Source organism: Myotis daubentonii, chromosome 2, assembly GCF_963259705.1.
Source record: "Myotis daubentonii chromosome 2, mMyoDau2.1, whole genome shotgun sequence".
NCBI lineage: Eukaryota > Metazoa > Chordata > Mammalia > Chiroptera > Vespertilionidae > Myotis > Myotis daubentonii.
The window spans coordinates 31,727,420-31,754,077 of NC_081841.1; the positions used below are offsets into that span (position 1 = coordinate 31,727,420).

General features: G+C 37.8%; 1 protein-coding gene across 1 annotated transcript in view; it reads left to right on the plus strand.

Moving 5' to 3' along the window:
* Window positions 1–26,658, plus strand: part of PDE3A (phosphodiesterase 3A) — a 250,823-nt gene that overhangs the window by 221,305 nt on the left and 2,860 nt on the right. The window contains exons 8-15 of the mRNA XM_059682336.1: window positions 1,126–1,280; window positions 3,117–3,254; window positions 9,488–9,599; window positions 14,927–15,040; window positions 15,174–15,373; window positions 16,793–16,996; window positions 17,665–17,820; window positions 19,751–20,009. Coding sequence (XP_059538319.1) covers window positions 1,126–1,280; window positions 3,117–3,254; window positions 9,488–9,599; window positions 14,927–15,040; window positions 15,174–15,373; window positions 16,793–16,996; window positions 17,665–17,820; window positions 19,751–20,009 — 1,338 coding nt within the window. The remainder of the gene's footprint in view (window positions 1–1,125; window positions 1,281–3,116; window positions 3,255–9,487; window positions 9,600–14,926; window positions 15,041–15,173; window positions 15,374–16,792; window positions 16,997–17,664; window positions 17,821–19,750; window positions 20,010–26,658) is intronic.

A 26,658-nucleotide genomic window follows, 5' to 3' on the forward strand; every position in this document is an offset into this window, starting at 1 on the left:
AGGCACCCCAGTGGGGAACCCCCACCCTAAATGGGGTGTGGCCAGCCTGAAAACAGCCACTAGACCCTCACCCAGGCTAGCCAAACCTCCATGGGGTGAGGGTCCCCACTGGGGGGGGCTTGACCAGCCTGCAAACAGCCATCAGCCCCTCACCCAGGCTGGCCAGGTACCCCAATGGGGACCCTGACCTGAAGGGGGTGTGACCAGCTGCACACAGCCATCAGCCCCTCACCCAGGCTGGCCAGGCACCCCAGCGGGACCCCCACCCTAATCCGAGACACCCTTCAGGGTAAACCAGCCAGCCCCCACCTATGCACCAGGCCTCTATCCTATATAATAAAAGGGTAATATGCAAACTGACCCTAACAGCAGAAAGACTGGGAATTACTGGTCACTATGACACACACTGACCACCAGGAAGCAGATGCTTCATGCAGGAGCTGCCTTCTGGTGGTCAGTGCGCTCCAACAGGGGAGCTCTGGTCAGCCACAAGCCAAGCTGATGGCTGCCAGTACAACGGCGGTGGTGGGAGCCTCTCCCGCCTCCTCAGCAGCACTAAGGATGTCCAACTGCAGCTTAGGCCTGCTCCCCGCTGGCAAGTGGACATCCCCCAAGGGCTGCCAGGCTGCCAGAGGGATGTCTGACTGCCAGCTTGGGCCCGATCCCCCAACAAGCGGGCCTAAGCCAGCAGGTGGACATCCTCTGAGGGGTCCCAGACTGCAAGAGGGCATAGGCCAGGCTGAGGGTCTCCCCCCCCCCGCCCCGCGGGTGCACAAATTTTTGTGCACCGGGCCTCTAGTGTAATTATATATGTGTTTTCCAATGGTCTTAGGCGATCCCTATGAAAGGGTCATTCAACCCCCAAAGGGGTTGCGACCCACAGGTTGAGAACCGCTGACCTAGAGTTAGTCATGGGTAAAATCTTGGTGCAAAGCTGTCCAAAATGTTTCTATATATCTACACCCAACATATACATATGATCCTATATTCTCGGTGTGTAAAGGCTCATGAAGGCAATAGTTCTCTCAAAACTGTATTAACCACATGCATTTTAGGAATATTCACTTAAATGGGACCACATTCTTGTTACAAGTTTCATAACAGGCTGATTTCTTTCAATTCCAGATGACACTGCTCAAGTTACCTCTGATTATGAAACTAATAACAACAGTGATAGCAGTGATATTGTACAGAATGAAGATGAAACCGAGTGCCCAGCAGAGCCACTGAGGAAAGCTTCAGCTTGTAGCACCTATGCGCCTGAGACCATGATGTTCCTGGTAGCCCCATATCACTTATCTCATTTGTTGACCTGAGAAATTGGACTCTATTATAGGGATTGGCTTAAATATAAATCCCAGAATCATTAGGCTTACAGAAATATCTCATTTGGATTTTAGATGTACTATAGCTCTCCCCATATATATGAATATAATTTTCCCTATTTAAGTCTTATCTCTTAATAATTTATTTTCTTAGTGAATAAAAATATAAGTATTCATCTCCACAAATGATTATACCTATTTCTTAACCCAATCTAAAAGTGTAAATATGCATAAGAAAAATGAATTATTTCATTCAGTAAAATAATCCAATACAATAAAAGCCTAATATGCTAAGTGTCTGGTCGTCCATTCAACCAATCAAAGCATAAAGTGCTAAAGCCACTCAACCACTCGCTAAAATGTGCACTGACCACCAGGGGGCAGACAGTCGACCAGTTGCTATGATGTGCACTGACCACAAGGTGGCAGACACTCCGACTGGTAGGTTAGCTTGCTGCTGGGATCCAGCTGATAGGGACTGAGCCAGACAGGCAAGACAAGCCCTGGAGCCCTCCCACAATCCTCCCCGGCCCCAATCATGCACCAGTGGGGTCCCTCGGCCTGGCCTACACCCTCTTGCAATCTGGGACCCCTCAGGGGATGTCAGAGAGCCAGTTTCAGCCCGATCCCACAGGCCAGGCCCAGGGACCCCACTGGTGCATGAATTAGTGCACCGGGCCTCTCGCATTTTATGAATATCAATCATTCAATAAAGTGAAATGTGTTAGTTGTCCTAGGGCATCTGCTTGTTGTTGTTTTGTGCGTGTGTGTTTCTAGCATCTCCTTAATTTAGAAACTGAGTCAATATTTGTTTTCTTTTTTGTGTTAAATCAGGTTTACATAGACACTTGCTATCCATTAAAATATCCTTTAATAATGACTTATTTTGTGTGTTTAAAGTGATCTATTTAAAAAAGGTTAAAGCATATTTGAGTCAGGTTAATTTTGGGGAGGCAACAAATGGTAGAAAGTAGTGGGCTGTCATGTGATTATCAATTACTGCTATTATCATTCTTCTTTAACCTGATTTATCATTTAATACTTTTAAATCAAAGAGATTTTCAAACAAAATAATTTACATTTTTTATCCGCATTATCTTTCTTTTCTTTTTTATAGATGTATTCTTAATAATGTCCTCACTAGGGATCAATTATAAAATGTCTATACATGTATAAGGTACATGTTTCTTTGGAAACTGTAATCACATGAATTAAATTAAAATCCTGAAAAAATGTGGCTGTTGTCATTCCACGGGATTAACCCTAATTTTGAAGCAGTAACACAAATTTGACCAATTTTAGTAGGGATCATAAATGCCTCCTCCTCACTCAAGAGTTTCTTTTGAGAGTCCAATATGAGCTAGGAATGTTCATCTCAAAAAATTTTACATAAACGTATAAAGAGATAAATTTAATGCAATTTCCAAGTGTTCTGAAGCCCTTGAATTTTTCCTTAAGAACCCTACAGTAGTTATGTAAACTTATGGAAGAAGCATCTTTCTTTTTTCTTTTCTTTTCTTTTCTTTTTTTTTTTCCTGTAGCATGTATGAACCAGCACAAGCAGGCACCTAATAATACAAAACATGGTCTGAAACAGCATAAGGACCATTTCTCCTTACTTAGGGGCCAATGTCTTGTTCATCTTGATGTTTTTTTAAAGCTCACCCATTCACCCTGAAGTATTAAGCCATTTACTTCAAATAAACTCAGTTGTTGCATTGAACTTACTAAAGCATGAACTACTTTATAGAAAAACTGTATATTGTTAAAATATTTTCATCTTTATTCCAGGACAAACCAATTCTTGCTCCTGAACCTCTTGTCATGGATAACTTGGACTCAATTATGGAGCAGCTAAATACTTGGAATTTTCCAATTTTTGATTTGGTGGAAAAAATAGGAAGAAAATGTGGCCGTATTCTTAGTCAAGTAAGAAATGAATTCATACCTATGACTTTAAATATAGAAAAAAAAAATTCCTTGGTTGGTTAAAGCTCTGTACACACTTGATACCAGTGGTGGGTAGTGAGTACAGAAAGGAAATTTTAGTACCCAACATTCTATAGATTTGGTGGTCGTGGGTTAACAAAAGTAATTGGAACTTCAAATGAGTAAAATACCATATTCTGCAATTAAAATATGTATTTTGGGGTGGGATATACAAGCAAGATGGAGAAATGATCTAAAATTCATAGAACTCAGCAGAAGAAAAACTGACACAGGCCCTCAAAAAAAGAAAGCTGCCTATTTATAAACACTAATTTATTGTAATTATTTCCATTGACTATTTTCTAAACTTTTTAATTTTACAGTGTTTAGACCTATGAAAACTAAGATATTATGCATAAATATCTTCCCCTCCAGTGCTATGAGAAACACATTCAAAGAGAGTTCTCTGTATTTTAGTATGGAAACAACCTTTATGCATCACAAGCTAGACTATTTTCAAATTTTCCCAAATAAATATTTGTTTCTATGAGGGAGAAAAAATATATAGAAATTAAGAATGAAAATTTTCTCAATAATCAAAAAAACAATGGATTCACTCAATTAATGAGCACATATCAAAATATTTACTCTTAAATGGGATGATGCAATAACACTTATTACCTTATTTTAAAATGTCTTAGGTGAATTCTTATAGATTAAATAAAGATCACAGCAGAGATATGAAAGACTACCAACTCCTTAATATAAGGTTTAGATGAGAATTCAGGACCCTGATTTATTGTTGCACTAACATTCCCTGGAAAACACCAGAAGACAAGTCAGTTTATATACTGATTTCTACTTCAAACATTGGAGACAGGCTTTGCTTGGACCTCTCAGCCAATATCTGAGTGTGGAACTTCAGGATGAAGATTCCTGATCTATGAAGGTTTGAAGGAATAAGATAGAGGGACCTTTTCCTCCATTGTTCAGTTCCACAAACAAGTACTAATCTGGTCTTCAAGAAGAAAAATGTGTTTCTGCCTTAAAATCCTACCAGACCCGAGGCCCTGAACCTAACTGTCCCCTATACCTGGGCTCCTGAGCATTAAAGAGAAAAAACCAACATGATATAGAAAAATGTTAGTTACATGCAAACAAGTGGTTAGAATAAGATGGAATGTGGAGACATGTAGAAAATAGGTCTACCTTTCATCTACCTTTCATCAAGCGCCAATATTCCACCTTTGTGTGGAAATTACTGAAAAATCGGTACAGCAGTCTGGTAGACTTAAAGGAATTCCTGTTCTATCAGGAAATTGAGATGTCTGTCAAAATTAAATGACAGTTCATGCTACAGACAAGAGAAGTATCCTAAAAATGATTGATAAAATATGAAACTCAGAATAATTACAAAGTCTATGTAATATGCAATTGTTGCCGCTGCTATACTTCATCATGGCCATGCACATATTGAGGACTAAAATGGCCTTATTCTTTTCTTAGGAGTTATTATTCCCTTTCTTCTCTCCCTTTCTCCTCATGCTAGGCAACATTTTTTATGCTAGCTGATCTTAAGGACAGGCTTTAGGGTAGACTTTTTTCTTTTCTTAATTAAAGAATTATGATTAAAATTAAATTTATTGGGGGTGACATTGGTTAATAAGATTATATAGCTTTCAAGTGTATATTTCTATGTTACCTGATCTATATATTGCATTGTGTGTCCACTACCCAAGGTCAAATCATCTTCCCGCCCCATTTATTTTGTCCCCTTTACCCTTCACTGACCCCCCACCCTCCTGTCTTCTGGTAATCACCATACTATTGTCTGTGTCTATGAGTTTCAGTTTTACAACCCACATACGAATGAAATTATATGGTTCTTTTTCCAATAGACTTGTTTCCCTTAACATGATACTCTCATGGTCCATTCCTGTTATCACAAACGGCGGTGTTTCATCGTTTCTTATGGCTGAATAGTACTCAGGGCAGCCGTTTTTCTTCACTCCACCCTAGCCTCATGCATCAGGGCTCCCCTGGGAGGTTTTGCATTCCACTTTCTGAAACCCGTGGCAGACTGTGACTCTGAGGGAGTGATTTTTCCTGCAAATATGCCTGTCATGGTGCCACCGGAAAAACGTGGCCCTGGGCCAGGAGCTCTTCTCTCTTTTACTGGACAGTGTTCCCTGGTGTGGAGAGAAAAATCTCCCATTGTTTTGTATGTGATGCGTACATCACAGACTCCCCGAAACTCTAGTTTACTTTTCTCAGTAACTTTGATGCAGGAATTTTTTTTTTCAATCTCTATTTTACAGAAGAGGAAATTGAGACTTCAAAGAGGAAATACTATTCATCTGCGGTCATATAGGGCATATTGGATCCATGATTTGAATGCAGACATATCGTGTTGGAAGTCCAGGCTTTTTACCTTTATTTCAACTGCTGTTTAGCCTCCTATAAGACACACTCACTTATTATATCTCCAACTCTTCGAATGGAGAGTCTGAGCAGTAGAAAAGTGGTTATGATAGCAGCCGGTTTGACAGCAGCAGTGACAGTGTACCAGGCATCATTGTAGCATCCCATCTCCCCTCAAAGTTCTGTGAGCTGGAGGGAGGGAGGGTGGGCCTTGACCAGCTTTTCCACCAAATGTTTTCTAAGCGTCTTGGATATGAGTAGCCATCCGAAAGATTAGACATGATTAACAATTCAATTTTGACAAGATTCATTAATGTTATTTTCCACTCTTCTTTCAAAAATAAAATAATATGTAACTGCATGATCCTTGTTATGTCACTTTATTTTTTCAACTTACAAAACGGTAAACTTTTTGGAATTGCCGCTTCATTTGCACTGCTAAATAGAACTTTATGGGAGTTTTTTGCTCTTTGATTTGAGTTTATAAGGACAAACATCATGAAATTTTCACTGTGTGAAAGGCATATTTTTTTTTTCACCTTAGTAAGAATTTAGGACAGCTGAAATGAATTAACTTGACCATTCCAAGAAATCACCTTTTGGCTAAAACTTCACAGAAAATGCCTCACTTCAAAAGACTTTAAAAGAGACATATGTGTAGTGGAAATGACTTCTCAGTCTCAATGTACTGCCTGCCTGTCTTTTTTATGATTATCATGTTTATTTTAATAAAGTTGAAAGGACATTATTCAGATTTTTGAATGCTGCTCACTTATTTCAGTCACCAATATCTATCTGGTTAATGGTGCTGTTTATTTATGAGTTTGGATTATTGATGGTTGATTTTTAGCAGCTTCTTGGTGAAAATTCTCCTGTTTTAAAATCACACTGTAAAATATCCTGTTGTCTTAATTTTTTTAATTCATCTTACAAATGTTAAAAAAGAATAATAGGAAAATTTAATTTAAAAATCATTGCATTTCAAATATTGGTGGTAGGATTTGAAGCTGTTAAAAGTACAAAATCTGAAGCCAAACTACTTGGCTTGTATTCTAGTTCTGATAATGTGCCAGCTGTGTGATCTTAAACAAGTCACTCACCTCTCTGTGCCTCAGTTTCTCCTGTTTTCAAATATTAATAATTAATCGTATCTATCTCAGAAGGTGTGAGTATTAATTACATGTAAATAATTAATATATGTAAATTATTTAAAGTAGGCTTCTCACTTATTAAATGCCAAATATATATATGTATATATACACATAGAAGCTGTTATTGGTGTTATTATTGAATTAATATGCAGAAATAAATCCATTAGGTATTTATAAATAAGAACTCAAATATTATATGAAGCATTAGTAAAGGGGAAATAACTAAAAGAATTGGCTTGAAATATTAAAGAAACCATAAACTTCACTTTCTATTGCATTTTTAAATTCTTTATTATTTAAAGTATTACATGAGTCTCCTTTTTCCCCCCATTGACCTCTCCCCTGTCACCCCCACCCCCAAGCATAAGCCCTCACCCCCCTACTGTCTGTGTCCATTGGTTTTGCTCATATGCATGCATACAAGTCCTTTGGTTAATCTCTGACCCCCTCACACCCCGCCTTCCCTCATAGGTTGTACCGTCGGTTCGATGCTTCTATGTCTCTGGTTCTAATTTTGTTCATCAGTTTATGTTGTTCATTATATTCCACAAATGAGTGATCATGTGATATTTATCTTTCTCTGACTGGCTTATTTTGCTTAGCACAATGCTCTCTAGTTCCATCGATGTTGTTGGAAATGGTAAGAATTCCTTCTTTTTTACAGCAGTGTAGAATTCCATTGTGTAGATGAACCACAGTTTTCTAATCCACTCGTGTGTTGATGGGCACTTAGGCTGATTCCAAATCTTAGCTATTGTAAATTATGCTGCTGTGAACATAGGGGTGCATATATCCTTTCTAATTGGTGTTTCTGTTTTCTTGGGATATATTCCTAGAAGTGGGATCACTGGGTCAAATGGAAGTTCCATTTTTAATTTTTTGAGGAATCTATTGCATTTTTTAAAGAGAAGAAGTGGGATGTTATATTACACAGAAAAAGGCTAAAAATTAAATATGCTTACTGTCCAAAGTGAAAAAAAAAACCCCACAAAGAATTGATATACATTATATTCTGTTCCCAACCAGCCACTACAGTGCTCCTTTTAAAACATATGTCAAATAAAGTTACTTTCCAGCTTCATTGTCTTCAATGGCTCCCTACGTCATGCAGAGTGAAATCCTTACAATGGTCAATATGACTGTCAAACACCAAGATTGCACCAATCCCAGTTTAAAGTCTACTCCTGCCTTCATTCCATACTGGCCTTCTTGCTTTATCCATGCTGGCTTTCTTGCTGTTTCTTGTGTACCTCGGGGCCTTTGCATTGGCTTTTACTCTATGTGAGCAACTCTTTCCTTAGATATCCACGTACCTCCCTTCACACTTCCTTTAACTCTTTGCTCAAATGTCCCTGATCCCGTTTTTCTTTTTGTATATGACTTCTGACTTTCTGTCAAAGTATATACCTTTCTTATTATGTCTACTACCTTGCCCTACCAGATCCATGAAGGAATACACACACACACACACACACACACACACACACACACACACACCACGTATATAACAAACTGCCTAGAAAATAGTAGGCACTCAATAGATATACGCTGAATGGCTGAATGAATGAATCTCATATATACATAGTGACAAACACTGAATATATAATTTTAAACTGTTACTGAATTTGAATAGATTTAAAGTCAATAACAAAAGATGAAGATTTATCTATGTAGGCATATATTAAAGTTTTAGAGGAAGCAGTCCAAGATAATTTTATGAAGAAAATCTCCTGAATTATACCCAATACTGTGCCTTTGTGACATGAAGTAAGGCTGCTCTAAATGCTGTTGTATTCCACTTTACCACTAGAATAACCACTTCTCTCTCCAATACCTTCTTCTGCCCCTTTATTCTTTTTTCTTCATTTGCATGTCAAAAATGCCAGTTATATCCAAAGGCATTTACTTAATTTTAGTCACTAGAGCTTTGAAAGGAATTGGATGGAAAATAGTTATTCAGAGGAGAAAGAGAGCAAGCTAGAAAAAATAGTTTAGACATTGTTATTTTGAATAGAATAAATCTTTTTTCTCTATACATTTTACTCAAGGCAACCCTTTTCTCTCTCATAATTTTTTTTCCTTATCCTTCACTAATACACAACTCTGAATTCTTTATCCTCTGGAAAACTTTTATATAGATAGATAGATAGATAGATAGATAGATAGATAGATATAGATATATACATGTATATATATATATATACATGTATATATATATATATATATATATATATATATATATATATATATATATATAGAGAGAGAGAGAGAGAGAGAGAGAGAGAGAGAGAGAGATAATTTGGATAAATTAAAGCTGTCTCATTCTTTTATTACATTTATAGTATGTACTATATAATTAGAAATGTAGTAAATATTATTCTCCAATTAATGATATTACATGCAATTTAATTTCTTATATGTTTCTATAGTTTATACTGCATTCTGAGTTGGTTGTTTTTTGGGTGAATGTCTCTATCTTTAAAAATATGTCCTCCTTGTGCTCAGGTATTTCAAGGGCTAAGCACATAGAGGCCTTCAAAATCAATTTGATATCTTGTTCCAATAATTGTTTCTATTGGACATAAATAATATGATTTTTTTCTTTTTATGTCTAATACACACTCAGGAATGTGCTTTAAGGCTTTGCTTTCTGTCTTACAGGTATCATACAGACTTTTTGAAGACATGGGCCTCTTTGAAGCTTTCAAAATTCCAGTTAGGGAATTTATGAATTACTTTCATGCTTTGGAGATTGGATACAGGGAAATTCCTTGTAAGTCTAAGTTATTTATGAAATAATACTTTAAACATTCATGTAATTTGCTAAAGTTAATGGTATATTGAATCACTAGCAGCCAGCACAGAATTACATATAGCGGGGCCTTGACTTACAAGTTTAATTCGTTCCGTGACAGAGCTCAAAACTCAAATTACTCGTATGTCAAATCAAAAAGTGAACGAATGAGACACGTGATGCTGGGCTGATGTTGTGGCGTTCACTGTGAAGTTCGCTGCGCCAACTAGCAGTGGGGTATCTGAAGCTGGCTCATAACCCCAATTTTAGCTCGCAGCTCAAAGCAAAAAATCGGCCAAGAGACAGCTCATATCTCGAAAAACTAGTTAGTCGGGACACGCGTAAGTCAAGGCCCCACTGTATTGTAAACTTGCCCTATGGCCACAGGGTATAGTCTAGGAAATGATAGCCTGTGTTAAAATCCTGGACTCTTCACTTATCACCTGTGGGAGAGCCTGGGTCTTTTACCCTCTGCATGCCCCATTTCTTAATCTGTAAATTGGGATCATAATACCTGCTTCATAGAATTAGTATGAGGATAAAATGAGGTAATACCTCTAAAACAATTATAATAGTGCCTTACATATAGTAAGTGCTGCTTAAATGTATGCTAAATAAATCATTAAATGTTCAATGTATTGCTCGTTTTCCAATGTATGCCTTTCATTGACTGAATTCAACTTTTGTTCTGGGGGCTGCAGAGTTAAATCACTTACTATTGAAGTTTTTCCATATAAGGTAAACCTGGTTTGGGGTAGAAGGAAGGTAGGATGATGGTCTAAGTAATAAACTAGAAAAGAAGAAACATCTGGAAGTAGTTGTGAAGAAGTTATTAGAAACATTTTTAAATGAAATAAATGGGAAGAACCAAGGAAAGGATACAGCCAGTGTTCAAGCTTATGAACTTTGAATATTCTGAGAGAAAGTTTGTCATTTACATCATGAGACATTGGAACACAAAGGAGATGTTAAACTATATTGTTAATATGTAGCATTTCAGGTAGCATCAGAACACGGAAGTAAAATTGTCCTACATGCTAAAAACTACATGAAACTGGAGAAAATGTACATAAATCTAATTAATGAGGTTGCGGAAATGTGTAGAAAGCATGTGGTACTTTTAGAAAATAAATGTGTAGTAAGAAAAATAGTCAAACGTAATATATGGGTTGGAACATGCCTTAGAAATATGTTGTTTAAATCATATTTTAACTTTTAAGTTTTAGATTTGCTTTTATGTACCTTGGACTTTAGAACCCATGTCTTTTTGTAGTTACAAAGAGCTGAAGTAAATGAAAGTTATATGGAGAGGATAAAGCACAGGTATTTCCAGAAACTGGTATACATTGACCTAGTGACCCATTATGAAAGGATTGTTTTTCAAGATGCCATGCACATACTACATTGGAATGAAAATGCACAGCTGGTGATGTGTGATGGCAAAGGAGAATGAAGAATCAAACCTACAAATTACATTTGTGGGATTAGGCGAGAGACGAGCCGTGGGAGTATGAGAGAGAGGAGCTTAAGAGCCCTGGGCCCTTTGGGAGAGAGTCTGGTCAATGGCCTATGAAGTTGGCAGAGAGAAATGAGAAAGGGGTAGTTTGAAAGGATCTCAAGATAAGTCTTGCTTTCTTAATAATATTTCCAAGGCCCACCCTGGTTGGATGCCAGTGATTGACATGAGTTAGTGATTTCTCAAAGGTAAGACTCTAGTAGTTACATAAATACACTTTTATAGAAAGGAAGCCACCAAAAACACTAAGCGACCGCTAGTTACCAGACTGACTTTACAAATTATGTCATATTTCCAAATATAGTTTTGTGATACAGTCCACTACAGGCAAGTTCCAGGGAGCACTTGACATAATGATTACTGACATTTCTATAGGTAGAATACCACTAAGTTGTAGGGAAAGTTGACAAATACGTAAGTGGAAAAAGAAGTTTCTAAATCCTAAATTTTTAAATTAATTTTTACACTTTCTTATTACATGTTTATATGTTATAAGTAAATAGTTTTTTTCCTGAAATAGTGGGTTCTTCATTCTATGTGAAAAGAATTTGTTATAATAAACCTGCTTGTCCTATTAGAAGCCCCACTTTTCATGAAGGGAATTTATATCTTCTCACAAGAAAGTTTTAGCTTGATTGGTGATTACGTTTAAATAATAATACCTTGGATGTGGAAGGGTTGTAAATCTATACTAATCAAAAGCATTGTGTATCATTAATTATAATGGTCACACATAAAATTTTGTTGTATGTCTACTTTTTATTTTTACTTTTTTTAAAAATATTTTTTATTGATTTTTTACAAAGAGGAAGGGAGCGGGATAGAGAGTTAGAAACATCGATGAGAGAGAAACATCGATCAGCTGCATCCTGCACACTCCTTACTGGGGATGTGCCTGCAACCAAGGTACATGCCCTTGACCGGAATCGAACCTGGGACCGTTGAGTCCGCAGGCCGTCGCTCTATCCCCTGAGCCAAACCAGTTTGGACTGTATGTCTACTTTTTAAATATTTACTGCTAGAGAACTAGATTTCTAACAACTCTGGCTAAATAAATCCATAACTAAATGAAAAAAGCCTGAGTAACCAAAATAGAGTTAAATTAACTTTAATATGACAATGACCTAAAATTTTAGAAACTAAATTTTATTTTACTTTTAAGTATACTTTAAAATGTTTTCCAAGAAAGAAAATATGAAAACTTTTAAATTTTTACCCAGAACCCTTACCAAAATTTAAAGAATCTAGATTTTAAAATAGTTCCCCTGTACCTGATTTTGTCTATCTCTCAACTCAAACAAGCTCCACAAATACCCCACTACTGCCCCCTTCCACTCTGCAATTTTGGGTGCATGCACAAGTTTCCTTGACTAGCAATAGTGATGGTAATTACTTGTTCACAGTAATTTTCCCAGCTTGCAACAGGAAGAGGAACTCTCAGAAGGTCTCTCCCAACTCATCCCCTAACCACGGCACCCTCTGCCCAGAGGCCATCTTCTTCCTCTATGGGGTCAACACTGCCTTCTTCCTCCTCAAGGACTTAGCATAGCTCTTATTTTAACTTTGTCAGTATAGTCTCAGGAATCATCGAGAGAAAACTGGTGATCTGTGCTAATTCACCATTTTGTTCCAACAGCAATAATTTGTTTTATCTGAATGATATTTACATTAATTACAAGCTTACTATATCATATACTCTTAAGATGCATTCCGGCCCTGGCCAAGTGACTCAGTTGATTGGAGCATTGTCCCATATAGGAGACAATCGGACAGCAGTGTTTCTCTCTCACATCAATGTCTCTCTCTCTCTCTTTCCCTCTCTCTCTCTCTCACACTCTCTTTCTCTCTTTCCCTCTTTCCCTCTTCCTCTCCCTCTCTCTCCCCTCCCTTCCTCTCTCTCTAAAATGAATAAAAGCATATCCTCAGCTGAGGATTAAAAATATAAAAAATAAAATATGTCCTAGCAGTTGTGGATAGAGCATTGGCCTGCGGACTGAAGGGTCACTGGTTCGATTCCCATTCAAAAGCACGTACCTTGGTTGAGGCTGGATCCCTGGCCGGGGCTGGTGCAGGAGGCAGATGATCCATGTGTCTCTCTCACATTGAAATTTCTCTCTGTGTGTGTCTCTCTCGCTCCCTTCCACTCTCTAAAAATCAATAGAAAAATATCCTCAGGTGAGGATTCACCAAAAAATAAAAATAAATATGTTTCCTTCTGTAATTCTCACAATTGTACTGTCAAAGCTTTTATAAAGACATTTCTCAAGCACTCACCCAGCCCCTCAACTGAATTACCATGTCACCTAAAGATTTACTCAAAGAGTTGCCAGAATTGTAGGAAATAGGCACCATCTACCTACATCCTCTGTGTGCTGCCAACACCACAGATGTCATGGTTTCTTCTTTCTTCTTTGACCAGGGGACAGGTCTTTCTCTCAAATTCCCATTAACATTTCTGTTCTCTTCTGTTTTCTCCTCATCTGTTCAATATTACTCAGAGATGTAATCTATATTCTAAAAACCCAGTGGCCCTAACGCCATAATGACCAAAGACCGGTGTGGGCGGGCGGGGCTCTGAGCACAGCCAGGTTGCGCGGGTGGGCGGGGCCATGCGATTTCGCGCATTGGGCTTCTAGTATATTATATAGTTATATGCCACATAGCAACATTTTGGTCAATGACAGACTACCTTTATGAGGGTGGCATACCATACAGTCTAGGTGTGTAGTAGATATACCATCTAGGTTTGTGTAAGTGCCCGCTATGATGCTCCCAATTAGAAAATTGCCTAGCGATGCATTTCTTACAACAGATCCCCGGCATTAGATGGTGTATGATTGTGTTGGGGAAGGACACTGTATCATGGTTAGTCAGCAAAAATAAAATGTGTAAAGTAAGCACATTTATAATAAAGCATACCAATCAATGAAGCATCATGAGGGCTAGATAAACAAGAGAAAACTTAGGAGAATTGCGCCAGAAAAGGAAGGCAAGCAAAGAGAGCACTGGGCCTTTGTTCACTGTTCAACAGAAGCTGAACTGTACATAAGAAATAGACCCCTCCCTTCCTTTGATAATGACACTATTAAATTCTGGTTTCCCCATAGTTTTTATTCTTCTAAATGGCCTACCTCCCTACATTACTGTACAAAAACATATTTATTTTTCTTTTTAGGTATTTCCTATAACTTTATCCCCAAATCAAAATTTCTAGATCAGAGAATATTACTGATTTTGGTTTTTAATTTTGCTTTGTGGATTCACTTTTATTAGAGTATTTTAAGTTTGATTACAAAAGAATACTGCTATATTCTATTCACAGATCATATTTGGATGCAATTTATCAGAGATGAAATATTGAGTGGTATAGACCATTGGTCTGACCAGTTGAAGTATGTCATGGGTCTTTCTTTAATCTACTGCCCAGTCTTATACAGAAGCATGAAAATAAATGTGAGAGTAAGCATTACAGTTGTTTCACATAGTGAGTTTCCTATATATATTAGGTTTCTAGTATGCTCTGGATATAGATTTTTATACTTCAGACATCTGCACACATAAAGAATATTGAGTGGTTTGTGGCGCGGGAGGGCGTGGGGGTTCTTGTTACTATAGATATTATAGAATAATGGAAGAGTAATCGAAGAGTATTTTTCCTAGAATGTTTGGCTGGCATTCATTGGGATATTAAAATGTTCAGACTAAACTATTTATCCAGTAGATGGCACTCTTAGTCCTTGGACCCCAAAGTTCACAAATGAATGACTGTTCCTTTGCATTGGTTATATAGATCATAACAGAATCCATGCTACTGACGTCTTACATGCTGTTTGGTATCTTACTACACAACCTATTCCTGGCCTCTCAACTGTGATTAATGATCATGGATCAGCAAGTGATTCAGGTACGTGCTAAGGACATCTGTGCTCCCTTGTGAGCCATCGGAACAATAGAGTACCTTTTTTTAGGAGGTCAAGATAAATGATATCATTTAATTCTTGTTCAAAATCTCTATTACTTTCATCTTTTCTTTTCAGATTCTGACAGTGGATTTACACATGGACACATGGGATATGTATTCTCAAAAATGTACAATGTGCCAGACGATAAATATGGATGTCTGTCTGGAAATATTCCTGCCTTAGAGTTGATGGCACTGTATGTGGCTGCAGCCATGCATGACTATGACCACCCAGGAAGGACTAACGCATTCCTGGTTGCAACTAGTGCTCCTCAGGTAACTCTATTTTGATTACGAGAAATAATTCAATTGAGAGATTTCTCTGGAAAAAAAATCGTTTTAAATTTGATTTATAATAGGCACCAAATAAATATGAGCCGAACTATATTTGGCCCTGACATAAAGTTCTTAGAGATCATGCCAGCTTTGAAAAGATAATGTGATTTGTTCCAAGTTATTCATGGCAGGTATGCAACTTGATTACCCATGGAAATCTCTTCTTAGTTTTTTCCTAGGGAAGGAAAACTACTTGAATTCATGTTTATGAACTTCCTCAACAAAATCCAACTTGTACAGAAGTCCCTTTCTGAAAAGATTAGAGAACCAAATCTTTTTGGACTTTTAAGAATGCAAGGCTTCTTTGTATATAAATCCCATTCCTTTGAAATATATTTTTATTATAACAATTATGATTCTTAAGGTATTTTTTTGGTTAGTCGGAATTAAAAATAAGTTTATTTCATTTGAGGGAAATTTTTTCCTGAGCCTAGCATTCCAAAATGGTAACTTTAAAGAAGCACATCCTTAGCATATATTTACATGGAAGTCAAAATTAATCACTAAGTATCTAATTATCATTAGCTATTCAGTTAAACTCAGTAAACATCTTCCTGTTTTATAGTCTAGAATTTTCTTTTACTCTGTATACAATAAAAATGTTCTGTTGCTTTTTTTTCCCGACTACCTACTTCAACTTATTTCAATGTGTCCTTTGAGCAGAAGCATTATTTTTTGTATAGTCATGCAAATCCTCTTGCCTCTTACTATTCAAATTGTCCTATTTTTATACCTTAGTAATAATGTCCTTCTGTCCTAATGCCTTTTGTTTTCTATCCTCTATCACACTGTCTTCAAGCATTTTTTTAGGCCTCTTCTTCTGGGCCTTTTCTGAGCATTATTAGAAAATTGCAAACAAGTAGATACTGTTATCTTCAATTACTAGATAAAGGGTGATAGTTCCTATGGTTGATCATGGACTTGTCAGGGATTTCATTCCTCTTTATTAGTTATATCTTTAACTAAGAGGAGGCCATTCTTATTCTAGATGCAAAAATAGCTGAGTTACCTCTCAGGTATATTAATACGTTTGCATATTTTTATTGTTAAATTCCTGTGTCCTTCAAAGAAATCTAATAAAATCTAGCACTAAGCCCCTCACTTGGAAGTGTTTGGAATAAAGTTTCAAGTACATTACCTTTATTTTACCAAAAAAGAAAGAACGAAATTTAACCAAAAAGAGCAATCAACAGCCAATGTGCAGCAATCAGTGATTCTTAATAACCAGCAGTCACAAGACTACATTTTTGTGTTCCATGAAAAAAGAAAATTCCAAATGCATTGCATATTCTTGTCTGTTTTTGTAATATTTTTTAACTTAAAAAATTGAACTCTTCCCTCTCTCGCTTGTTTGCCTAGGCGGTGCTCTACAATGATCGCTCAGTTCTGGAGAATCATCATGCAGCTGCTGCATGGAACCTTTTCATGTCCCGGCCAGAGTACAACTTCTTAGTTAACCTTGACCATGTGGAATTTAAGCATTTCCGTTTCCTTGTCATTGAAGCAATTTTGGCCACTGACTTGAAGAAACACTTTGACTTTGTAGCCAAATTTAATGCCAAGGTAACTAGATTTGTACCAGTCTTCATTTCATGGCCACACTGAAAGATGTCATGGAACTGAAGTATTGAACAAGAGTCATTGCTATCACCTCTTATATGTCCAATGTGAAAATGAAATTCAATAAAATGTTTAACTAGAAGCAGATAAATAGTCATTGGTCCCAATATAGGAACTTGAGACATTGAGGTGTTGTCTATATTTTATTTTGTGATACAGGGAAATAATGAAATTCTGTCATTGTGTTTTTGTTTGACTTAATTTGCTCCCACGTCTGTGGTATACAAACGTAAGTAATCTGGCAGTAGAAAAGTCAAAACCCTGAAGCAGTATTTCATATGTCAAACATAAATGCTCAAATCTTAATTCAAGAAAATTTCTTATTTGTAGCTACATTACTTTAATAGTAATAGATAACATGCTAATTTTAAATAGCATTTATTTTCAACTGCATAATTAATAATTAGTCATCATTTGTTATTTTATTTTTATAAACTATTTTACTATTTATACAAGGCAGTAACATTATTTTAATTAGCTGAAAAAATTCTCATCACTTGGCATTCTGATCTCCACATGGTACAAAAACAATAAATTTTGTATTTTTTATTCTCCTGGTCAATTTTTGCTTTCCTTGAGGTAAAACACATCCATCTTTGTTTCTCAAACAGGTAAACGATGAGGTTGGAATAGATTGGACCAATGAAAATGATCGCCTACTAGTTTGTCAAATGTGCATAAAGCTGGCTGATATCAATGGGCCAGCTAAATGTAAAGAGCTCCATCTTCAGTGGACAGAGGGTATTGTCAGTGAATTTTATGAACAGGTAACTGATTTCATCCATGCTTAGGCTGCTCATAAATTTTGCAAAGTTCCCAAAAGCTTGGAGTGTGATAAATCTATTTCATATTCACCCTAACATTAGAAAATGCATTGGCCAATTTTAATCACAGGATTAAAAAGATGACCAAAAAATGGACTAAATTATAACCATAAAAACTGTAAGATAAAGTTATTTGCAAGTATTTTGAGAGATGTTGAAGTAATAGAGACTTTGGGAAGACCACAGAAATATTGTCCTTTTACAAATTCATTATAATAGAAGCCAATTTTAGTTTAAATATATGAATATATACCAGATTAAGTTTACTTTTCTAATATAGTTAAGAACCACAGTGTATGAAAAGGCTTAAAAAAACAGGCATTTTTTGCCCTAACTGGTTTGGCTTAGTGGATAGAGCATCGGCCTGCAAACTGAAAAGGGTCCCAGGTTCGATTCCGGTCAAGGGCATGTACCTTGGTTGTGGGCACATCCCCAGAAGGGGGTGTGCAGAAGGCAGCTGATCGATGTTTCTCTCTCATCGATTTTTCTAACTCGCTATCCCTCTCCTTTCCTCTCTGTGAAAAATCAATAAAATATTTTAAAAAAAAAAACAAGCATTTTATTTGACATGTTAATGTGAGGTTTAGCACACTACCAAAAAACTACCACCAAAATGTAAACATGAGTGGTCTTCCCTGAATTACCCTCCACAGACCAGATTATACTGGAAATTTTGTATTGAGTATTGTGAGCCAGCCTCTTAAGATGAATCTGGAGGTAGAGCCTGGGTAAAGTACAGGGATCAGTGACATAAAAGCACATGAAGACATTAAAGGAAGTGAAGCTATTAATCCTGGGGGGGAATAGAAGTGATATAGTAACTATCTTCAGATACTTAACAGACTGACATACAAATTTAGGATTAGGTTTACCATGCAGTAGTTGTGGAGATTAAAGAAGATATATTATATGAAGTACTTGACACAGAGTCTGATTTATAAGAAACATTAGATTCCTCTCTGCTTCCCTAAAAAGGGTATGAATATAACCAGTTTATAGAAGTTATGAGGAGATAGATTTCAGGTGAATGCCAGAAATAAATTCACATTACTAACAGCATCCAAAAATAGGATGAGACACCTTAACAAGTAATAAATTGTCTGGACATATTCAAGAGATTAGAAAGAACTTTTACAGGTATTATTCACAAGGTTCATATGTACGATAAAAGGTTTGTGCTTCTAGAAAATAATGTACTGCCTCTCCTAGGAATGAGGTTAATTCATAATACTGAAATACTGAAATACAGGAAAACTCTAAAGAAAAAGGAAAATTTGCTTATAGTAATTCCCACTATATTGTCATAAACATCGTTGATATATTAGTATATTTCTTTATGGTTGACAATCTGGTTTTTTTCCAGAAAGATTTGAAACTGTTCCAAAGACAAACATGTGTAGAATGGTCCTATTATATAAATAGTAAATAAGAATATAGACATCATATAATCACTGAAGATATAATTCAACCAAAAGCTAGAATAAGGTAGCAACTTTAATTGAACAATATCATATTTTAAGATTTCTGGTAGCCAAGACAAAAAAAAAGAAAACATGATAGATTATGTATTTGCTTGATAATTATTTCCAGACTTGGTTTTTATGATATATGTATATAAGGCAAACTGACTAATGTGATAAGAAATATCGTCTGCTGAGACATTAAACCATTTCTTATATAGATCCCCTTGATCAAAAGCCAGAGCCTCAAGATCAAAAGAGTGGTATCTTTTGGGGGGAATCTCTTAGCAATAAAGAGGGAATTCACACATGGATATCTGGGTTCTTGCGTATTTGCAAATTTTAGATGCTAAGCAAATGTTGACTTTACTTGTATTTTAAACTTCCCTTTCCTGGTAACTTCCCGATTTTAGGGTGACGAAGAGGCCAGCCTTGGGTTACCAATAAGCCCCTTCATGGACCGTTCTGCTCCCCAGCTGGCCAACCTTCAGGAATCCTTCATCTCTCACATTGTGGGTCCTCTGTGCAACTCCTATGATTCAGCCGGACTGATGCCGGGGAAATGGGTGGAAGGCAGCGATGAGTCAGGAGACACCGATGACCCAGAAGAAGAGGAGGAGGAAGAAGAAGCACCAAATGAAGAGGAAACCTATGAAAATAATGAATCTCCAAGTAAGTTATAAAATCTTTTTCTAGGTTCAGATGAATCATCTGCTTTTTATGAATTATATACTTTTGAGTCCCAATATCATCTGCTGCATTTGATTATGGAAAACCCCCTTAAATCTCATAAAAAGAGAAATTACAGGTTATGGGATTTACAATAATACCATGTTTATACAAAGACATGTTCTCTGTCATGAAGTAAAAAAAAAAAAATTAAATAGTTGAAGCCTATTCTTCAGAGTATCTTAATGATTTCGGGATAAAAGGAATATCAGGTACCATCTACAGAAACTATAGGCTTTTATTGGCTTGGTAAGGGGGAGGCCATGTAAAGCAGTGAGACATGGTAATCACTCATTCAGCAGATATTTACTGAGTACCTACTCTATGGCAGCCATTCTTCCAGGTACTGAAGACAGAGCTGTGAACAAGTCAGACAAGAGAATAAATAAATCCTTGCCTTTTTAGACTTTCATTCCAGTGGGGTCAGCGGACATTAAGCAAGATAATCAGTAAATCAAAGCATGTTAGGTACAGGTAAATGTTAAAATTTTTTGAAAGGTAAGGGGATACAAAATTAAAATGTTAAAATTTAAATAAGGTGGCCATGGAAGGTCTAAATAAAAAAAGACAGATGTTTAAAAAATGTTTACAGACCTGAAAAAAGTGCAGGAGTGACTCATAAAGATAGAGATAAGAAGAACATTCTAAGGGGAGGGGAAAGCAGCCGTGTAAAGGTCCGGAGGTAGGCAGAGGTGGGCTCGGCTGGGTGTTCAAGGAGCATCAGGAGAGCTGGGTGGCTGAAGCAGAGGAGAAGGGGTGGGAGAGCAGCAGGAAAGAGAAGCGGGGGCTGTATGAAGTGAGGTTTGAAGGTAGGGCTCTTAGGTCACAGTATGGAGTTCGGCTTTTACTCTGCCTGAGTTGGGAAGCCATCAGAGGTTTTGAGCAGAAGTGTTTGTTGATTCAGCTCACATCTCAACTGCATTGTTTCAGCTGCTGTATTGAGTAAATTATTGAGTTTGGGGTAGGAAAAGGGGTCTGAGCAAATGGGATGAGTTGAAATTGCCCAAATGAGAGATATCTGTGGCTTTGGACTGACTTAGTGGCAAGAGGGACAAGGAGAAGTGCTCACATCTGTTCATTGATTTGGACTGCACAGTGTACCCAATCTAATCCATTTAATTAGCTATAAAAACATTATTTTTCTTCATGTGGTGAAATATTCTCAACAAAGGCTCTTTGCTATTTCTCCTGCCCTCTTCCACCCAAATCCCACCCTGCCCCAGGCCTTCATCACACTATTGCCTGTGTCCATGGGTTATGCATATATGCATACAAGCTCTTTGGTTGATCTCTTCCCACCCACCCACCTACTCCCCCCCTCCCCCCTGCCTTCCCTCTGAGATTCGACAGTCTGTTCCATGCTTCTGTGTCTCTGGATCTATTTTGTTTATCAGTTTATTTTGTTCATTAGATTCCACATAAAATAAGCCAGTCAGAGAAAGACGAGACATAGTGGAATTTTAGAAATGGGAGGAGAACTGGTGATCATCTGGTTTAGCTGCCTCCTTTTACAAAAGCCTAAACAGAGGCTCAAAAATTTAAGTAACATTCCAAGGTGTAGATGTTTTCTGCAGAATCAGAAAGGAATCCCAAGTCTCCTTATGTTTAACTCCATGGCTATTTCCTCTTGTCCTTTTAATTTCAGAATTCATGTTGACTATGATGGTTAACTGGATTTAGCCTGAAATTAAATATGCACTGATAACTTCAGCAATTTGCAAAACTTGGAGACCTCCCAGGAAACATAGAATAAAATGTTTCAATATGGTATCCTAGGGAAAGAAGGCTTTTTCCTACCTCATAATTAAATCTGAAAGATTCCTGCAGCGAACTAAGAGGTTTCTAATGAAGTACTAAGCTGCATTTAGAATTTGAGCAATGAAAGGCTCTTTGTTCTCCTTTCAAGAGGTTCCAGTGCCGAACAATTTGGCTCCCAATGCAAGCATGTTTTAGACCACCTGCAGACTCTAATCTACGCAAATGTATTTGGTACAAACTTGCTTCTACGTCACCTCATTCAGTTTAATTCCAGAGAGGTTTATTGCTCATGTTCAACAGCATTAATAAGAGATCAGCTGCTCTCATGGGGGCTGACCTGAAAGGAAAAGGAAAAAGTTGAGCTTTGTGTTAGCGCCCTCCCTGTGAATGCCCTGCCATGAATGTGTATAAATTTCGGATGGAGTAATCACCCTTCGTGGTAGAATATTTCCTCTGACCGTGATGCAAGTCTGTGCTGCAGCCAGTGGCCATCTGTAGCTCTCTTGATTCGAAAGGTTAGCATAGGAAGTATGCTAACCTTTTAAAATTTCTCAGCAGAAACTGATTTGTATTTAGCTACAACATAAACAAAGTAGAAATAGACAAGTAAATGGCTTTGGTAGGAGAGTATTTTATAGATTTGCTTGTTAAAATCTAATGTATTCATCGATTTTATAATTAATGCATCTCCCTTGCTGAGAAGCTTTCAAATAAAGAAATCTATGTCATGCTTCAGGCCTGTGCACATGCCCCTCATTCTGCCCAGAATGCTACCAGCCCCTTCTTCACCCAGTGTATTAAGTCTCGTCATTTACATCTCATTCAAAGGTGTCATTTCCTTTGAAAAAAAGCTTACCTGTTTCCCCACAGGTTGAGTCTTTCTTTCACTACGGTTTGACATGTCAGAAATAAACTGTACTACACACTTGTCAAAAATGGCAAGGAAGACATTATTCAAGACCATTGCAACAAGGAGGAAAAATGGAACTCACCTCCCTTGAAACAAAGGCAGGAGAGTTTTTAAGGGCTGGGATGAACTAGTGACAGAGGATGGAGGACCTTAGAGGGAGTTGCTCACTTAGGCCATGAGTGTTTGCTAACCGGTGCTTATGGAAGTTAGGCTCTCAGATCCTTGAGATGATGTTCAAATTGTAAAACTGGCTAGAGGCTGGGAAATATACTAGGAGCCCAGCGCGTGAAATCGCGCGGCCTGCACACACACCCGCTGCCCTGCCCTGACACCCGAACCTCTCCACGCAGAGCTCCAGCGCACCTGGCCCAGCCCCCCCACCCCTCTGGCCTTCTCTGGCCGCTTCAAGCCCTGCCCTAGTCCCTGAGTCGCCTCGGGCTGGTTCCGCCTTCTCCAGGCACCTCCCCGCTTTTGCCCGTCTCGGGAGCAACGTGGCAGCTCCCCCTCGTCATGGCGCTGGAGGAAAGCGTGGAAACGTCTCACCTGCTGTGCCCTGCTCCTTCCTCAGGCAGGCGAGCGCGGGGGCTCTGAGTGCGAGCTGTGGGTGGCGAAGGACTGGTGAGGGGGGCACTACGAGCTCTCACCCCCGCCCTCCCAGGACGGGCCTCCTCCGGGCGCCTCCCCGCTTCCCCCCGTCTCCAGGAGCAACGCCCCGCCACACACACACAGGCAGCCTCCTCCTTAGCGGTCATGACTGTGACACTGTTAGGACCAATTAGCATATTACCTCTTTATATATATATAGAGAGAGGGAGAGTGAGAGAGAGATTACAAGGGGTCAGATAAAGAATTAGCAGTTTGAAGCTCACCTCCCTTTTCTTAGAATATTTATTTTATAAAACTTGAAAAAAACCTGTCTAAAGTTTATTCAAGCTGAGGGGAACATTAAAGCCATCTTGGTCACATGAGTATGTCTGTTATAAAATACAGCATGTGTATTTCATTTTTTGTCTTCTTGGCTTTCTGGCCCATAGATTATACAAGCTCTGAGGCAAATTGGTCATTGTTTCCATAGCATCCAGGAAACTGTCTGTCAGTTAGTAGGTGGTCAATATAGGTTTGATTGATGGGTCCATTTCACAAATAAAATAATGAGTAAAGTAGATATATATTTTTTTAATTCTTGCTTAAGACTGCCTGTATCCATTTAACCGTTTAACGAGTTTTGTTATATATGGTTCAAAAGTAATTCAAGATTATTTTTTATTTCATGTCTTGTTTCTGAACTGTGTTTTAAAAATTGATCTTGTCCTATAAAGTACAAAATATTCCAGTGGTATATTAAAATAAAACCATTGTAGCAATCATTAGCACTTCCACAAAAATTCTGGTGTAGGACCTCCAAGACAGCTAGTTCCTTTGGCACATCTCATAGCAATTGACTTTTTCATTTTTTTCTTTTTTGCTATTGTTACTGTTTTCTCCCCCTCCCCTTCCTTCTCCTCCTCCTCCTCCTCCTCCCCCCCCTCTTCCTCCCCTTCCTTCTCCTCCTCCTCCTCTTCTTCCTCTTCCTCCTTTCCTTCTTCCTACTCTTTTTCTTCTTCTTTCTTCCAGATTATACATTGTAAATCATTATCACTTCATTAAGGAAACCCAAATATCTGAACATGTGATAACTTGTACTGGTAACTCTTTGATATAGTCTCAAGAAGATCAGAATTTCCTGTGGACCACTTTTTCAAATCATTATACTATTTTTATCACTTATCAATACTTCATCATTTACTTGCAACTCTGGAACAGAAACTAGAGAGAACATGATTCATTTGCTAAACTTCTATTGAATACTTACAAAAGGCTGGAGCTTTATGGATATACACACAAAAGGGGGGAATTGCTTCTTACCATAGGGAAGCTTACAATCTAATGGTAGGATTTAGCCTAATTTATAAATTCTTCACTGAGTCTAAAATGCTCACCCAGATGAAAATACTGAGAGTTACATTATATTCTGGAAGCTTAGAACAGAACAGCCCTCTCTTTTCTGCACAAGGTCAGCTGCCTACTTTACCCCTCCTCTTGTAGGTCTCTCCGACACTTTATGTTCAATAAACCCCTCAAATCTGCTCCTCATCTGATGCTCCCTTTCTCAGGACATCATCTCCCCATCTACTCAGCTGCTCCAGCCAGGCAGTTTAGGGTTGTCTTTGATTCCTCCCTCTTATTTCCTACATCTAATCAGTTGCCAAAGTCGTATTGATTGAGCTTCACAAATATGTCCCACATTCATCTATCTTCATTTTCATTACCCCCATCTTAGTCCAAGCCACCGTCATCATGCAGAATCCTCCAGGTGAGACATTTCCCTCTGAGTCTGCTGCCTTTCAAAGACTTTATAAAACTCAATATAATTGTAGCAACTTGTTCACTCTGTATATCCCCACTAGAGTAAAAGCTCCATGCTGGCATGTATTATATCTATCTCGCCTATCAGTGAATCACCAGACAGTGGCACACGTAGTACAGATTAGGTGCTGAGTAAATACATAAGGAATTAGAAGCCTAAATAGTAAATTATGACATCAAGGCAAATTATTTAAAGCATCTTATGTTTCTTCCCTTGAAACTAATTTTATTATATTTCTTCAATCAAGACATGCAATTCTATGAAAATTGTCTTCAGTTCTTCTATATTGAGGACATTAAATTGTTTGGACACAAGTAAATGTAATCTGTTTATTTATGAAATGCATATTTGCTGAGCCTTGCCATGTATAAGATCTGTGCAGATCTTCACAAGGCTCCCTCAGAGAGGCTGTAGTCTAATAAAGGAGCTGGAATCTATGAGAATAAGGTAAGTGCCTTCGAGGATTTAGGACATTGTTTTTGATACAAGTGACAAAACTTAAATCAAATGAATATATACGAAAGGGAAATTAACATAATGTTGGCTGGTATGAGAGCTACTTGCTCCTGTTCTTATCTCTGACTCATCTGCCTAGCGACTTGTTTTTCAGTCTTGCTCTATGTTAACTTCATTTCAAATACATTAGCAGAGAAGAAAAGATCTCCAATCCTGACTCCCAGACCTCATGCTCATGTTGCACCAATAGTAAAAGTCCCAGGGAAGGACTCTGATAGGCCTGAATTAGGTTCCATACCTGTGCACTGACCAATCACTAGGACACAGCTATGTTGTCGGAAGTGGGTGGGGAAGTTGAATTTGATCGCCTTTTCCAGAACTATGTAACTGAAAGAAAGGGTCACTCTCCCTAAATGATTTTGGATATGTAGTTACCAGAAAAAGAGGTAATGATAATGAGAAATTTAAAAAAAAACTACTATCTACTATAAGAAACATATATAGAGTGACAAGAGAGTTTGAGAGAGAGATTGAAAGATTTTACTTAGAAGAGGAATTCAATGAATGTGACCGGATCTCAAAATAATAAATGAACATGAACTTTCAGTGACTGAGAAGAGCATTTCAGAAGGAGAGGTTGTACCAGCTAGAAAGTACAAGTGTTCAGTGTATATACAGAAAAGAGAGCAGGTAAGTGCAGATACAAACCAGCCTGCGGATGGAGGAAGACTGCAAAAGTGTGTTTGTGTCAGCTTGTGGGAAAACTTTGAGAGGAGTTTGAAATTAATGTATTAGTGCACATGAAGCAGAGCAGGAACATCAAAACCCTCTTGAAAGAAATCAATTGTGTGGACTCTTGTGAGTTGAAGTGGTTGACAAAGTAAAGGAAGACATAGCAAGAAGTTATGTTAGCCATCTTTTGGCGCAGTCTTGAGAGTCTGAAGGAGTGGGCATAATACCAAGCTTCCAATACAAAGAACCTTGTATTGACATTACCAAATATCAACTGCCATTCAGAGTCCTGTCTCAATGCTATAGTAATGGTGACCGCCATCTCCCTC